The sequence below is a fragment of the Gorilla gorilla genome, chromosome 2 (genome assembly GCF_029281585.2).
Source record: "Gorilla gorilla gorilla isolate KB3781 chromosome 2, NHGRI_mGorGor1-v2.1_pri, whole genome shotgun sequence".
Taxonomy (NCBI): Eukaryota; Metazoa; Chordata; class Mammalia; order Primates; family Hominidae; genus Gorilla; species Gorilla gorilla.
In genome coordinates this window covers 179,616,433-179,633,009 of record NC_086017.1, presented here as the reverse complement: position 1 = coordinate 179,633,009, position 16,577 = coordinate 179,616,433, and the positions used below count along the sequence as shown (strand labels likewise).

Sequence of the window (16,577 nt, the reverse complement as noted above, 5' to 3'; positions counted from 1 at the left end):
TAATGGCACAAGAAGATTAATAACACAATCTTCACAAGAAGATTAGTAGTAACACATTCTGGAGACTTCCTCTACTGAAAATGTACCTTTAATAATATTCTCACACACTTAACTGTAACTGCGGGAGTTATGGTTTCAACTGACGAAGTTCAGGAACTCATGCTTAAAAAAAAAAAAAAATGAAAAACAACTCCCACCAAAACAGGTGGCATTTATTCTCTCTATAAATGAAAACCCCTAACCAGTCCTACTTGACATCTTACCAGACAATGATTCTTCATTTACATCGTCTCCAATTAAGTAAAATAAAGTGGGGTCATTCTCAGGTGAGTGGTAAATCATACTAGATAAATTATGAGCTATAACTAATTCTCTTAATTCTAGGAATGCTTTTTTTGGTGGGGGTAGGTTCTTTATTGCCTAGTAGGAAATTATACAAATTCATTACAATTCTACTACTAGTCTCTGTACTTTATCTGTCTAGACATATAGCTCACAAAGCTCAAAATATCCAGTTATGATAATCTTTCAATTTGAAGTCTAAAGAAGGCTGGTCTCACAGTAAACAGCTTCAGAGTTAACCCCATTCTACACACTAATAGTACATCACTGAGAACAAGGAAATAATAAAAGATAGTCCTTAATTTATGGCAGAAGTGTATTCCTTTATACTTTATTTCCTTAGAATGAATTTAATTTCTTGAGTGCTTAAATTATAACCAGAACTCTTCTAGACATGTCGGATATAGAAGCCATGGCCTCATGAAGATTATAATATATAGATATATCTAAGGACCAGGAATGCATGGAATTAAAGACCTTTTAAGCAGTAAATTCTCTCAAAGGTCATGACGAATGAGTCTGTAGTACCTTTCCTTAAACCACAAAGCTAATTAATATTCTGGTGAGACTAGACTCTAGAAGCCTGACTCTCAGCCATTTCTCACCCTAAATATGAAACAGAAAATTTGCATGTAGGTAGATGTTATGATATAAAATGTGCATGCATCTGTTAAAAGATAAACTGACACATTAAAATTTAAAAATTTATTTGAACAGACAGCAATTCATGAATTGGGTTTGGTGCTCCACCAAAGGAGTCCTAGGGGAAGGCTTTTATAGGGTGAATACTGAAGCAAGGCAAAAAAATCATTTGATTGGTTAAAGTTTGATCAGTTGCCCTATTTGGATTATCCCAGTAGAAAGTTCAAGACAATATAACTAATGTCTACTTGGGTCCCTGTGATTACATGAACTTAATTTTCATTTTCTTTTAAATTAAGAGTTAGGTTTCTGTTTCCTTAAGTGGGAACCTAGGTTGTTAAAGACACCTCCATCTAATAGCCTCCAATTTAATTATTTTAGCATATTGATACTATGGCAATTCAAAATATGGAAAATACTCAGGGAAGGGCCATCTTATCACTTTGAACTTAAATCACTGGTGAATTGCCTGTTCCTGGAGTCTTAACCTCTAACAATTTAAGACCAGCAGGTGTACCTTACTCCAAATTACATGAAAACAACGATGCAACTCATGCACATACATTCCTTCCCAAGTCTGAAAAAGCCCTCACCATCCTCCAGCTTTCTAGAGCTGTGAGCGCAAAAGCTCAGAACATAACTAGACCCTTCTACAATACACGTTATCACCATTTTAGCTGAAGCCAGGTACTCTCTGCTCTCTGTGCATCAATTCTAGACTCTTTTTTAGGAATATTGTCCCCATAGATGAGTCATAGATCTGGTAGTCACGCATTTGCCATGAGGCTCCATATCCGCTTTATCCTCTGGTAACAAGTGAAAGTACTGAAAGGGAAGGCAGTAGGAAGAGGAAAAACAAGAAAGGCAGAATTAGGGAACTCAAGAGACTGAAGAAACTTCAGGTATTGACCCCTAAGTTTTGGCATCAGCCACAAACTCTTAAAAAGCGTTTTTAAGCCACTGGTTCCTTGCTATAAGGATTACTCTATAATGTTTGAAAAATATAGCATATTGCATCTAGCACAACGGAAAGTTTTCTAAAACTACCATTTTAAGAGGTTCAGAGTATAAATAATAAATTAGGTTTATTGTTATTAGTACACATGTGGTGTACGAAATCTTGCCAACCCGGAGTTCTTTATTCTAAAGTCAAATATGGTATATGTGAATTCACTATGAAATACTTGGTTAGTAACGATGAGAAATGGTTCAAATATGCTTAAATGCCTAGTCTTTACAGTTGGAGATAATTAAAACAAGAGCTATTGACTCTCATTTCTAAAAATGATGAAAGACAGAAAGTAAATAAGAGGTTTGCATCTCTCACACTCTCCCCATGAAGTCTTGAAGGAAAAAATACACACACACACACACACACACACACACACACACACACACAGAGAGAGAGAGAGAGACAGACAGAAAAGACAGAAAGGGAAAGATAGACATATCCACACACACACATAGACATAGAGAATAGACCTGCTAGCCTCAGAGGCATACATACAATGTTACGCTTGGGAAAAAGCAACGTGTGAGACTTGTGTCAAGAGCATAGACAAAGGGCTTTGGAAAAAGCCTGGGACAAAGGGTCAACAACTCTGAGTGATTCAGTCAGAACTCATTAAATGTCGAGGTGGTGGCTAAAACAGCCATAACTAACACAAAGCAGAGCACATTTAAGAGTATTGTTTTAAGACAGTGAATGAATACGTTAAATTTACACAATGGGCAAGGGATTGGTAAATGGAAATTCTTAAATATAGTAAATATTTTTAATAATTTTAAGGCCTACAAAATTGTAACAATGTGATGTATATTTAGTGTGCTGCCTTAATTGTTTTATTTTCACCTTCGTAAAATATTTATATAAGTGCGTTCAGCGGTTTACTCCTTACCTCTATCTCCTGATCCTATTCTTTCTCATTAGACATCAAATAATTCAAAGACTAAGTTGGCTATTCAGAGGTTTTCAAAAACCTAATCATTATGACAAATACATCTCACATATTTTCTGCTTTGTAATTTATTATTATTGTTTTTTTTTAATTACTTCTGAAACTCAAATATTCTGTGAAAGTTTTCCTGAGGTATTAAAAAAAAAAAACTTCTACGCCTAACCCTTCACTTGCCACTATATTTAAGACATTCATCTATATTATTTTTAGCCAGCAGAACATTTATAACCTGCTATTATTTCCTCAATTTCATAAATGGCCAGTTCATATTTTTGTAACTCCACCATATTTTTTGCCTTATTCAAGGTAGCCTTTGTTAACCTAATGATATTGACAATTTCCAAGTTAATGTCACAAAGCTTATGGTACTAAATAACACATTTTAATATCAATGGATAGTTTTCTAGCCACTAATGTGACAAGGCTACAAATTCAATGCTCTGTATTATTTTTGTCCCATGGTGTTTTTACACACCATCAATTATAATGTCAGCTTAGAAAATTTCGTAAGACTAAGAGTGAAATCACTTGTTAAAGACCTCATGAGTCTTAGTGTTTCCAAAGTTTTGTGCCTTGCCATTGTTCATATCCTAGCCCAGACATTTACAATCTAAAAAAGTATTTATAGGGCAAGATCAAGAAAACACATAACCTTTAATGATATATTTGTAAAAAAAAAAATAAATAAATAAAAAAAAAAACTCCACGTAAGATGAATCAGGCTCAATTGAAATATACATTAATATGCTCAATTGTCAAAGGGTCAACATTTACTCAAGGCCATCTAAGTAACTGATGGAAATTAAAATAAATGAAAGTTATACAGCATTGCTTAATGATGGAATACATTCTGAGAAATGCATTGTGGGGTGATTGTGTCACTGTGCAAAATTATACAGTGTTGCTATGGTTTGGCTGTGCAGCCCCCCAAATTTCATCTTGTATTTTAGTTCCCATAATCCCCAGGTGTCATGAAGGGGACCTGGTGGGAGGTAATTGAATCATGGGAGCAGTTACTTCTATGTTGTTCTCGTGATAGTGAGTGAGTTGTCATGAGATGTGATGGTTTTGTAAGGTGCTTTTCCCCCTTTGCTTGGCACTTCTCTCTCCTGCTGACGTGAAGAAGGACGTGTTTGCTTCCCATTCTGCCATAATTGTAAGATTCCTGGGGTCTCCCCAGCCAAAGGAACCATAAATCGATTAAACCTCTTTCCTTTATAAATTACCCAGTCTCAGGCATTTCTTTATTGCAGCATGAGAACGAACTAATACAAGTGTACTTACAGAAACCTAGATCATATAACCTACTATATATCTGGGCTATATGGTATAGCTTATTGCTGCTAGGCTACAAACCTGTTCCTCATGTGACAGTACTGAATACTATCGGCAACTGTAACACAATGGTACGAATATGTGTATCTAACCATAGAAAAGGTATAGTAAAAAAGAGGGTATTATAATATTATGAGACCACTGTGGTATATGTAACCCATCATTGACCAAAATGTCATTATGTGGTATGACTGTAGTTAGAACCATACAGAAGGTACCTTTTTGGATTGGCTTCTTTCACTTAGCAATATGCATTTAAATTTTCTGTACGTCTTTTCATGACTTGATAGCTAATTTCTTCTTAGCACTAAATACATACTACATGTATTAGGGAGCGTACTATAATTCCAACTACATGACATTTTGAGAAAGGCAAAACTATGAGGACAGTAAACATATTAGTGGTTTCCAACGATTCTGGGTAGTGAGAAATGAATAGGCAGAGTACAGAGGATTTTTAGGGCAGTGAAAGTACTCTATGTAATACTACAATGGTAGATACATGTCACTATTCACTTGTTCAACCCACTGAATGTACAACACCAAGAGTGAAACCTTATGTAAACTATAGACTTTGGGTGATAATGGTGTATCAGTGTAGGTTCTTTAATTGTAAAAAATGTACCGCTCTGGTGGAGGATGTAGATAATGGGCAAAGCTATGCATGCATAGTGGCAGGGGATTTAAGATAAATCTCTGTACCTTCTGCTCAATTTTTCTGTGACTCTAAAACTGCTCTTAAAACCTATAATATATACATAAAAGAAAAAAGAGCAAAGAAACGTTACACAGAACATGTTTTCTAAATCCTAAAATGCATATTCCATATCCCAAAATGACATGGAAATACAGATACATATATACCCACATCCACATTACACACTTCTATATTATTCTCAAATTAATTAAATGTTCCTTGCATTATTTTATAATATAGTGTGTTTGGGATGGAAGATGGAATGGAACCCTTCAATACAGTAAACCATTCTTTGCTGAAATTTTAGGTAACACCTAAATTTAGGTAATACCTAAGTCTTCAAAGAGCCATAAAGCTTTGCAAATTTTATTGATTTCTTTGATCTAAATTGTAAGTTATTCTATATTGTGTCAGGCAATTCTCAAATGGTTCTAGCTGACTATGCAATGAGCCACTACATGGTCCAAAGCCCTGTAAGGAATATATCACATCCTTAACCTCAAGCAATAAAGCTCAATCTGTCTTGTTTTAAATTAAACACTCCATAAGTAATTGTACTCAAGATTTGAAAAGTTTTTGCTTCCTTAAACAGCATGAGCGTGCACTAATAGCATTGCCTTTTATAATTCTGAGAATAAAAACCATTTTGGGAACCTGAGAAGAAAGGTAGCCTTCAAGGTGTAGGCCTCAAAGCAAGGAATGAAAACATAAAAGCTGTTATGGTCTGCTTTAGACATCTTAGAATAGAGAATAATGGTCTCAGCTCCTGTCCTCATTCCTCCTGTGATCAGAGCTCCATTTGCAGTTAATGGGGACTCCTTCTATAGGAGGCCTTTTAGAGGACGTCTGGATTCTGAACAGAATCACAGAACTGAAAAGTTCCACTGAATGTAGCCTCTGGGCTGCTCACCACTTGCAGGTTCATAGACAAAGGAGAAAAGAGAAATGATACAATCAGCAGGTATTCCAAGGAGCAAGCAGTCTCGAGATGGTATGCAAGCGGCACTACGCAATCCACAAAAATACAATCCCTGTGTCTTAAGGTTCAAGGGCTGGCTACGTTGCTTACTAGCTGCATTAACTTGAAAAAGTTTCTTAGTCTCTCTGAACCTTTCTTTACCTGAAAAAATTATGAGGATAATTCCTGCACTGCATGTCTACGGTGATTTTTATGTGTGAAAAAGTCTATAAGACACCAATGACAGCAGCGGGTTCCTTGAAAATGCTCATTAAGTGGTAATTGTAAGATGATGATGGCAATGACGGCAATGAAGGGGATGCTTGCATGTGATGGCCACTCCTACTAGGACTATTCATAGTCCGGTGTGTTATGCTGTTTCCTGCTTCAGAGCTTTCACACACTGTTTCCTATGTTCTTTACCAAAATAACACCTCATCAGTCTGAGAAATTAGCATTCATACATCCAGGAAGACTTTCCTGGACTCATCTAATTCAGTTCCCATTTTCTACTCCGCACATCAGTCAGAGCATAGGGTGGGTGGCTGGGTGAAAGCCACCTGGAGCAGTTGAGTTCTAACATGGGATTAAAGGATTCTTGAGTTCCCACATATTCCAGACAGTGTGCTAATGAACAACAATAGATAGAAGGATAAAGAAGACATGGTTACAGGCCATAGTAATGCTCCCATTCTAGACTTAGAGCTACACCAAAATTTTGGCAAGAGCTGTAACAGAAGTATATATAAAATTCTGTGTGAGCACAGGAGAAAGAAATTAAATCCTAGGAAGACCAAAAAAGAAGTTTTATGGAACATTTCAGTTATGAAATAACATCTAAATTCGACCTTAAAGGGTGAGCACACGAAGTTCTCTAAAAGGATCTTACCATAACAGCTTGTCATTATCTTTAAATGAAAACCACCTCTAAGGAGTAATGGGGACTCAGACAGCTCCCACTGAAATGGCAATAGATTATTCCACTTGTGAGAAAATAAATGACAAAGAAGCAGAAGGAAGGAGCTTATATTTAGCTTTTCTTTTGTCCCAAGGATGGTTTTTAATCAAAGCAAGTCTCAATAAATGTGAGCATAGAAGGCAATTTGGGGTGCTAATGCCAGCTCAGGTGGTGGTCAGGTCACATTTGCTTCTCAGTGCTGGGATTGTTGGGTGGTTAAATGAATTGATGATTGCAAATTGCTTTGAAAATATAAAATGCTGAATAAATGCCATGCATTACTGTTGTTCAATATACTCACGGGACAAACTTATCTTCAAACAAAAGGGTCTCTGAAAGATGGACTATGTTTAAAGACATTTAGAAGCGGTCTTTTTAACAGCAAAGATAAAATTTTTAGCTAGATTTATTCTAAAGCCATCATAATGCCTAAGGATAATCTTTTTAAAATGCCATTATAACAGAATAAATCTGAAATTGCTCATAAATGCCACTTACAGAAAACTTGAAAAAAAAATTTAACTAAAACAATTTTGTCTTCTCACTTAAAAATAAATTATAAAACAAAGAAAGCCTCCCATGGGAATGGTAGCTATGACAGCTGACAGCAAATAAGACGAAACAAATTAAAGCTACATAACCTATATAAAAATATAGACAGATCTATTTTCAAAGGTTGGTAGAAGAACCTATTAGAAAAAACTCACATTTAATTCAAATAATCAATCAATCCTTACTTCAAATTGTTTTCATCAATGTTAGTAAGTCTCCACCAAGCCTATCCAACACTTTTTAGAGAATTAAATGGAAATGAGATTAGTTATATAGTAAAAATAATATTGGTAATAATATTGATAATACCTCACATTGCTCTCATATTTCCTAGTTTATACAGTAAATGTAATTATTTAATACTCAAAACACTGTGAATTGGATAGGACAGGTGTTATCTTTCTAAAATAAAATTAAATAAGCAATCGAGACTAAGAAAGGTTACATGACTAGAAAGAATGGAGTCCCAGAGTTGGCAGGCATCAGAATCCAGGAGATAAAAGTGCTCTAATTTCTAGACTAGTGACCTAGTGACATTATTTTCAAACACTGAGAAAATTGTGCAAAAGCTTTATTCACATACAAACAAAGTTTAATGACAGGCTTTGAAAGAAATGGCCAAAACATAAATCTCTTTTGATATCACAATAGAATACTTATAGTACTTAATTTTTAAATGAAAAAAATAAGAAAAACGTATTTACATAATAAAACATAGAGATAACAATGAATCAGAACAGACTTTCTCAAAACGTGTTCTTTGGACTACTCACGCCATAGATGCTGGTAAGTGATCCATATGAAAAAGGTATATGGTCAAACACATTTTGGAAATGCTCAGGTCTCCCCCTCTTTTTGACTCTCAATCTATACTAATACACCAAACTCCTGATAAGTTCTGCAGCAAGAAACCTGTTTGTTTAATCCCATGCTTCTCAAAATTCACACATTCTCTACCTGTGCTTGTTAAACTGGCATTTACATTCACTCAAGTTAAACAGAGACTACAATAGTCTACGTGACAGAAATACCTGAACTACAAGCTAAAGTATGGTACATACTTCTGGAGTGACAATTTCAATTGTTATTTTATTAAATAATTAAATATGTAAAACATTATTTTTAAATTAAACAAAGAAAATGTTATTACTTCAAAGCACTTTTGCTTTTGGAAGGCTGCTGTACCCCACGCCCAGATTCCACTTCTTTTCACCACAAATAAAACTTTCATTGAAAATTTTTTAGAATAAATGGGATCCTGAAATCCTGAGAAAACTGGCAGGTTATACACCTTCTTAGGTTTGAATATGGCCATTAAAAATAACCAGAAAAGGAGAAAAAATAGTCTTTATTAAAGCTTGTTTGCCCATTGTTATCTTCTACAGAAATCACGTATAATTCACTGTCATTGTGGATGCAAACTGCAGTTATAGTTGTCCATATTTAAACAACTTCAGGTGTGAATCTTTTCCAACCATTTTAGGGTAAGCATTTAATTATGTCAACTAGTAACTTGCTTAGAGTTTGAGATGAATTAGCAACCACATTAAAAATAAGTTTTCATAATCCCTAATAAACTGGTCAAAAATCTAAATATTTAGAGCCATGGATCCCTTTCTTTCTGAAAGGCTTTGTATTTGAAGATAGACAAGGTATGGTTTATATGATGCTTCTCGTGTCTCTAGTTTGAAAGTTTTGAGGCTGGGATTGTCCTGAACTAATAGTGGGTAAAAAGGAAAAGGGAATACAATTAAAATGCGCTAAATGCACTAACATGAGGTCCAGATACCTGCACCCTAGTTCCTATTTTGCCATAAACTAGCTGCCATTTAATTTGCTGGTTCTCAGTATCTTTAGCTGAAACATAACAATATTTGCTGAGATGATCATTCAATTTATTCCAGCCCTAAAGCTTTTAATAGTGAAGATTTGGAGTCAGACTGGAATCAAACACTGCTCCCTTACTCATTAGCTATGTTTTCCTCTCAAACATGATATTTAAGCCATCCTGGGACTGACTTTGCTGTCATAGTAAAATGGGGATAATAATATAACCTTTTTCATAGTGTTTTGGTGAATAATTACATCATCAAAACACATAAAATGCTTTTTCTGACATACATGTAGCACTCAAAACACGTCAGCTATTGTTGTAATTAGGACTTAAGAAATCTCCAGTAACATATCTTCTTTTCCTTATAAATTAAAGAGGGTAAATTCTATGACAAGATATATAACTATATTATTAATCAGACAAAAATCATAAAATTCTATGCTTCTGTTTATATTATTATGATAGCATTATAATTCCTTTCTATATTGGTTAAATGGGATAAGAGTACTGGTACAAGAACTTAACAAAGATAGATTTTTGCTAATTAAATTCATGATCTGTCTCAAATTAGTTAATTTAAGCAATTTATTCATCAAGCTACTGTCCCTTTTTTTTTTTTTTTTTGAGACAGAGTCTCGCTCTGTTGCCCAGGCCAGAGTACAGTGGCACGATCTTGACTCACTGCAACCTCTGCCTCCCAGGTTCAAGCAATCCTCCTGTCTCAGCCCCCTTAGTAGCTGGGATTACAGGCATGCGCCACTATGCCCTGCTAATTTTTGTATTTTTAGTAGAGACGGGGTTTCACCACGTTGGCCAGGCTGGTCTCGAACTCCTGACCTCAGGTGATCCACCTGCCTTGGCCTCTCAAAGTGCTGGGATTACAGGCGTGAGCCACAGTGCCCGGCCAAGCTACTGTCTTTAGATTTTCTGAAAATCCAAGATTTACCAATGAAAATGAAAGACTTTTCAGAATTTTCAAAAGGGTTTATGCTAATGGTCAGCTTTCTTTAGATGTTCTGTATTTTAATTACTGTGAGAGCATGCTCTTATCATTGACATCTTGATACTTACTTAGAGTGTACTGTTTTCTAAGTATAATATAATGCAGTTTATTCCATCTAATTTATTCTATCTATTTCAGACTTTCATAGTGAGTTTTAGAGATATGTGTCTAATTTCCCCCTTATCATTAATTAAAGATTACATCACAGAATGTTGGGATGTTCTACAAAAGTAAAGATCATTTCTGAAGGCTGGAACACGCATATGCACACTCATACACACACGCATTCATATATACACATATACATATCAAATCTAGAGACTCATTAACTAAGACCTAGGTTTTTCCAATAAATGATCCTCAAAATAGTAAATGGTGTCTCACACACACACTAGGCACTCAGTAACCAACCAGTAGTTGAACTTACATGGTGGGAAGGGGCAAATATTTTTAAAAGAGGCACCAAATCAATAAAACTAAAGAAGTGGTGGCTGGCAGACAAGAAAAAGGATAATAAAAATGTAGTGTATGTAGAGATTAGAAAAAAAAAAAGAGTGGGGCCTGCTAATTGCGGATAAGGAGATAGAAAAAAATACTGATAAATTATTAATGTGTGGCTTGTGATTTCACACACAAACTATAACCTTTAGGGCCTCAATCAATCTGAAAGAAATTCTTTAACATTAATAAATACATAAATGTAAGAATTAAAAGGAGGGATACAAGTCTTGTTTTGAGCAACAAAAGATTCTATAATAGGAGGAAGGTAGGGGATTTACTTTTTCACAGATAAAATTTTTGTATGGCCTGAACTTTATATGTGATAATTTTTTCCTTTCCATTCCTTTTCCTTTTCCTTTCCTTTCCTCCCTTCTCTTTCTCTTTAGTTATTTTAAAGCTTGCTAACAAAACCTAGTTTTCAAAAAGAAATAAAATATTTTTAGGTGTTACTGTCCTCATTAGCTGGTTTCTTTAAACAAATACATTTACTTCAATAAATATGGAAAATGTTAAATTCGGGGGTGTTAAATTCGGGGATGAAGTCTGTCATGGATAGACAAAAACTGAATCCAATTAGTCTCTTTCACAAAATAACTGACAGAGGGAATAGGAGAAATCAATAATTTTAGTACCTTATTGTGAGCATTTAAGTCAACTTCTTGGGAGTTTAGGCAACTGCAAAGTTGGTTTGTAAGGCCTCCCTCACTTTTAACACCAAGTGCAAGTTTGGGGATTCCCAAAGCCATTCTTACGATAAATAATTTGCTAGAAGGACTCATAGAACTCATAGAAACTATTATATGTACGGTTACAGTTTATTACAGGGAAAGGATACAGTTCAAAATCAGCCAAGGGATGAAGGGCAAAGGGCAGAGTCTGGGGAAGTACCAAATCTGGAGTTGCCATGTTTCTCTCCCCACAAAGTCAGGATGTATTACTTTCCTGGCATTGAACTGTGACAGCTGACACAGAGTATTGCCAGCCAAGAAAGCTTACCCAAGTCTCAACATTAAGAGTTTTTATTGGGGCTTCATTGTATGATTGCCTGATTATCCACATGGTTGATTTCAATTTCCAGGTTGACTGATACCTCGTGACTCAAAGCTGCCTTCCTAAACCACCTGTCTTTTTCATAGCACATTTATGACCACAAATTAAATAATAAATATAAAAGTACTTCAAAATATTCGAATTATACCACAGAGAAAACATTTATATTAGCTTTTTTCCTATAGATTTTCTTTTAAAAACATCAGACAAGTTGTAACCAAAAAAAAAAAAAAAAAGGAGGCGTTATGGCATAATGTAATTCAATTATACTTTAAAAAGCAGAACTTATTTTCAATTGGTCATGCGTGACAAGGTGACATTTTTGCAATAAAGTATTAATGTTAAAAATTAATAAGTAAAATGTCAGTGAAATCCATTACAGTATGATGACACAAAATATCAAAAGCTATTTTTATTATACCTAGTACCATATCTTTTAAGTCCAAAGAAAGAAACAACGTTATTGTACAAGATGTAATGACTTCAGCTTCTATCACATCTTTTGATTGTTCATCAAGAGGCTGCCTTTGGCTATTTATACTCTATTTGTACTGTGGGGAAACTGTTAATTTTTAGGAAGGAGAAGGTTGATCTGTCTGAGAAGAGGTAATAAAAAAAAGGGAGAAATTTCAATTTAAAAATTTAGCAGGAATCACAGAACAGTACATTGCCTTGAACCATGATATAACTACAAGTTTCAAGTCATCCATAAAAGTATTTATGCCATGTGGTACATATACACTAGGAATACTATAAAGCCTTTAAAAAGACAAAATTACGTCTTTTGCAGCAACATGGATGCAGCTGGAGGCCATTATCCTAAGCTAATTAATACAGGAACAGAAAAACAAATACTACATGTTCTCATTTACAAATGGGAATCAAGCATTGAGTACACATAGACATAAAGATGAGAAAAACAGACTCTGGGGAGTACTGGAGGGAGAAGGTAGAGAAGGGGGCAAGGGCTGAAAAACTACCTCTTGGGTACTATGCTCACTACCTGGATGATGGGATCATTTGTATCCCAAACCTCAGCATCACAGAATATACCCATGTAATATACCTGCATATATACCCCTTGGATCTAAAAGAAAAGTTGAAATTTTTTTAAATGTATTTTTCCCTGGTTAATAACATTCTGTTAGAGCTAGCAACTTTGCATTATCATTCCTTCCTTTAACCTGCATAGAAATCTAGTCAATGCTACAGATGATAACAGCTTACAATAGAATCTCTAAATGGAGAAGTGCCCTAGGGTGAGATATAAATAAAATGCATGGCAGAGTGGGAGAGAATACATGCATGTCTGCTTGGGTAAAAAGAAAAAAAAAATCCAGCAATGAAATGAAATGAAAGACACTCAGTGGGCTGGTAGTGCTATCATTGCACCTTTAGATATGCGTTGTCTGAAGTAGCATATAGAAAGGAACGGCTTCAGAGATAGGGCTTTTTAAGGTCTTTGTCCACTCATGGGTCCAAGACATGAAGACAACACCAACCTAGACAACACCTGTCCAAAAAATGACAGCATAAGACCCAAGCTTATATCTAGACTTTGAATTCCAAACAACACAAAGACTAAGGATTCTGTCCATTAATAATGATTACTTGGAACCCTAGGCCACCCTGGGTACTGCTGTTTCTGAGACTAGGATTTTCTTTGTTCCTTCAATTTTCTAAAACACAGCCATAACTTCCCAACAGATTCCAGCAGCATTCTCACTTTTGCTTAAGCAAACTAAAAGTGGTGTCTCATGCCTGAAATCTAAGACCCCTGGCTAAAACAGCTTCTGTATACAAGAATTACAGACAACCACAGTGCTGACATCTTTGGTCAAGAACCTGTTAAGCTAACCAATGCAATTTTCTTCACATACTTAACAAGAATCTCAGTTCTGTAAGAGATCTAAAAGGTATATGAAGACATGGCTTCTGTCTCCAGTAAACTTCAAATATAGCCAAGGAGACAGAAATCACACATGAGGAATAATCACAGAATTATGAATAACTAAGTTACTAAGGTAAAAAAACAAATCCAATTTTCTGTGCAATAGCAGGTCTGGAAAGGGAGAGAACAAAATAGAATTTCAAAGACTTTCAAAAAGAAGAGCAGGATCGAGTATGGACTATAATCTAAACAAATGGTCCCTCTCATTAGAAGTATATAGAAATGAATTTCACTGAAGAAAAATACCAGTACATACACTTAAATAAAACTAATAAATTCCCATGATAAATGGCTTTAGAGGGATATAATGAAGTAGAAAACAAAAAGAGTTTCCATTGATAAAGACACATTATTAACACACTGGCAGTATTCAGGTTTGCTAAAAATGTTCCACATTGAAAATGCTACCTCTGCTTATCATCAGACATACCTACCTTGTCCAAAGGGATTTTCCCCATCTTCAGAAAACCGATGAGCCTGAGGATAGCGTGGAAAGGCTACAGGACAGATCCACAGGAATGAGAAGATGGAAAAGAGGACCTACAAGAGAGGAGTAAAAGCGATGAGCTTGTTAAATGTAAGAAAAGAGAAGAGATATAAAAACAGCTTTAAAAAGTGGCATTTCAAATATTTCAGAAGAGATTTGCCATTGATCCAAAATATCAACTCACAAATAATGACAAACGAAAACAATGAGTATTTACTTTTAAACCATTATGTCCTGCTTTTTGAAGGTAAATAAAGCCTCTTAATTTTCCAAGAGTTTTTTTTTTTTGCATACAATTTGTTTTAACTTTCCCCTCAGACATAGTTTTCTATAACTCAGGGATTTTAAGTATTGCTTGATTGAAGGATGGGACCACTTACTGGGGCATCAATTTACAAAGGTTAAGAACAGAATGGCAAATCTGGGGAGATTGAGGAAATGTTACTTAACAGGTTTCCTCTAAACCTAAATATTGTATATGATTAAGACATACATCGATAAACAGAATTACTATATAATTTATCATCTGACCTAGGTATTCTTTTGAAAGTTATAGGGGTGATACAGTTTGTCTCTATCCCCACCCAAATCTCATCTTGAATTGTAGTTCCCATAATCCCCATGTGTCATGGGAAGGACCCAGTGGGAGGTAACTGAATCATAATGGCAATTACCCCTATGCTGTTCTTGTGATAGTGAGTTCTCACAAGATCTGATGGTTTTATAAGAGGCTTTTTTCCCCCTTTGCTCAGCACTTCTTTCTCCTGCCACCATATGAAGAAGGACATGTTTGCTTCCCCTTCTGCCATGATTGCAAGTTTCCTGAGGCCTCTCCAGCCATGCTGAACTGTGAGTCAATTAAACTTCTTTCCTTTATAAATTACCCAGTCTTGGTATGTCTTTATTAGCAGAATGAGAATGGACTAATACAAGGTATATTATTAATAATTGTATTAGGACAAGGCGCAGACCACATAAGCATATAGTCACCTTATTGATAAGCCTCTCAGAGAAGAAGGGGGAGTAAGACTCCCAAAAAAGCATTCTAAGAGTAACAGTAGTTAGGACAGGTATTTTTTAGATGATTATTGTGCAAGTCTGGGGTGGGAGCTACATTGCTGGGGAAGAAAGGTACTTGTTCTTGAAGCCAGTCTATGTATGCCTTCCCTTCCCCCACCACAGCCTTCCCTGCCAAAATGTGTTGACCACATATTTCAAGAGTATTGACTTTGAGGGACACCAAAAATTATTAGTCTGAATTTACAATATAAAAAATAAATAATGAATATTAAAAAGAAATTCTAGAAAGGCAAGATATTGTTTTCTTTAAATTTCCCATGTGCATAACTAAGCTTTTTTTCTTCTCACAAATATTTCTTCTTGAAACCCTTCTTCAACTGTGTGCTCACTGAGATTTTATCAGAAGTGTGACACCCCCATTTCATTATGCTCTTAAATCCTGAAACTACTGAAGAAAGCCCCTTACATATTCACAGCTATACCAAGCAAGGCGGAGCCAGGAGGCTCTGGATATGGTTCACCTTACCTTAACCAAAGAAAACATTTGACACTCACCTGATTCAAACACAGTGAACTGAGGTCGATGTGAGAGTTAGTGGTGGGATGTACTGAATCATCCAGTTTGATTACATTTAGCTGCTGATGCTAGGTAATTTCCAAACCACAACTGGAGTTGTTCTTTCTAGATTTAGCCAGAGACAAAGAGACTGTGTGTGTGGAAACATGTAATTCGCCCCCATAGATAACAAAGGACTCAAAGGTCAATTTGACAGCAAAAGAAATCTCTGAGGAGAAGGTGTAAACTCCACTTGGCTCTAAAGCAAGGAAGCAAACCCCTTGTGGTGAGGAGATCAAGATGTGATGAGACTTGCTTTTCTCATCTCTCCCCTGTGAAGAGGGAAGCAAATGAGTAATAATGGGAGCGTGCCTGATGATTAGGGTGGCAATCACCTGAGCGGTAAGCAAACAAACGTGCTTCCAGCCAGAAGAAGGCACATGGCAGGGAGACCTCCGGTGCCAGAAGCCTTCAATTTCACTCACTAATAGCTCTGTAGAAAATCCAAATCAGGAATGGTAGAGGTCGGGTTGCTGGCTTGTGCCCTCCCTTGGTGACAGCTCCGGGCAATTTTACCATCCAGCTGTTCTGTTTTTCAAAACTAAAGTAATTGGAATTGAACTACAGAGCTTTGCTAAAACCCTAGCAATTAACAGTGCGATTTCCCAAATTGCACTGTAATGGGAAAGTGTCCGTCAATCAACCCAGTGAAATAACACATTTTCTCACCAGA

The 16,577-nt window shown here is 35.7% G+C and overlaps 1 protein-coding gene across 2 annotated transcripts in view; it reads right to left on the bottom strand.

Annotated features, from left to right (window-relative positions):
• Positions 1–16,577, bottom strand: part of LOC134758113 (fibulin-5-like) — a 459,088-nt gene that overhangs the window by 263,254 nt on the left and 179,257 nt on the right. For both annotated transcript variants that reach the window (XM_063704345.1, XM_063704346.1), the window contains exon 2: positions 14,216–14,321. In XM_063704345.1, coding sequence (XP_063560415.1) covers positions 14,216–14,321 — 106 coding nt within the window. The remainder of the gene's footprint in view (positions 1–14,215; positions 14,322–16,577) is intronic.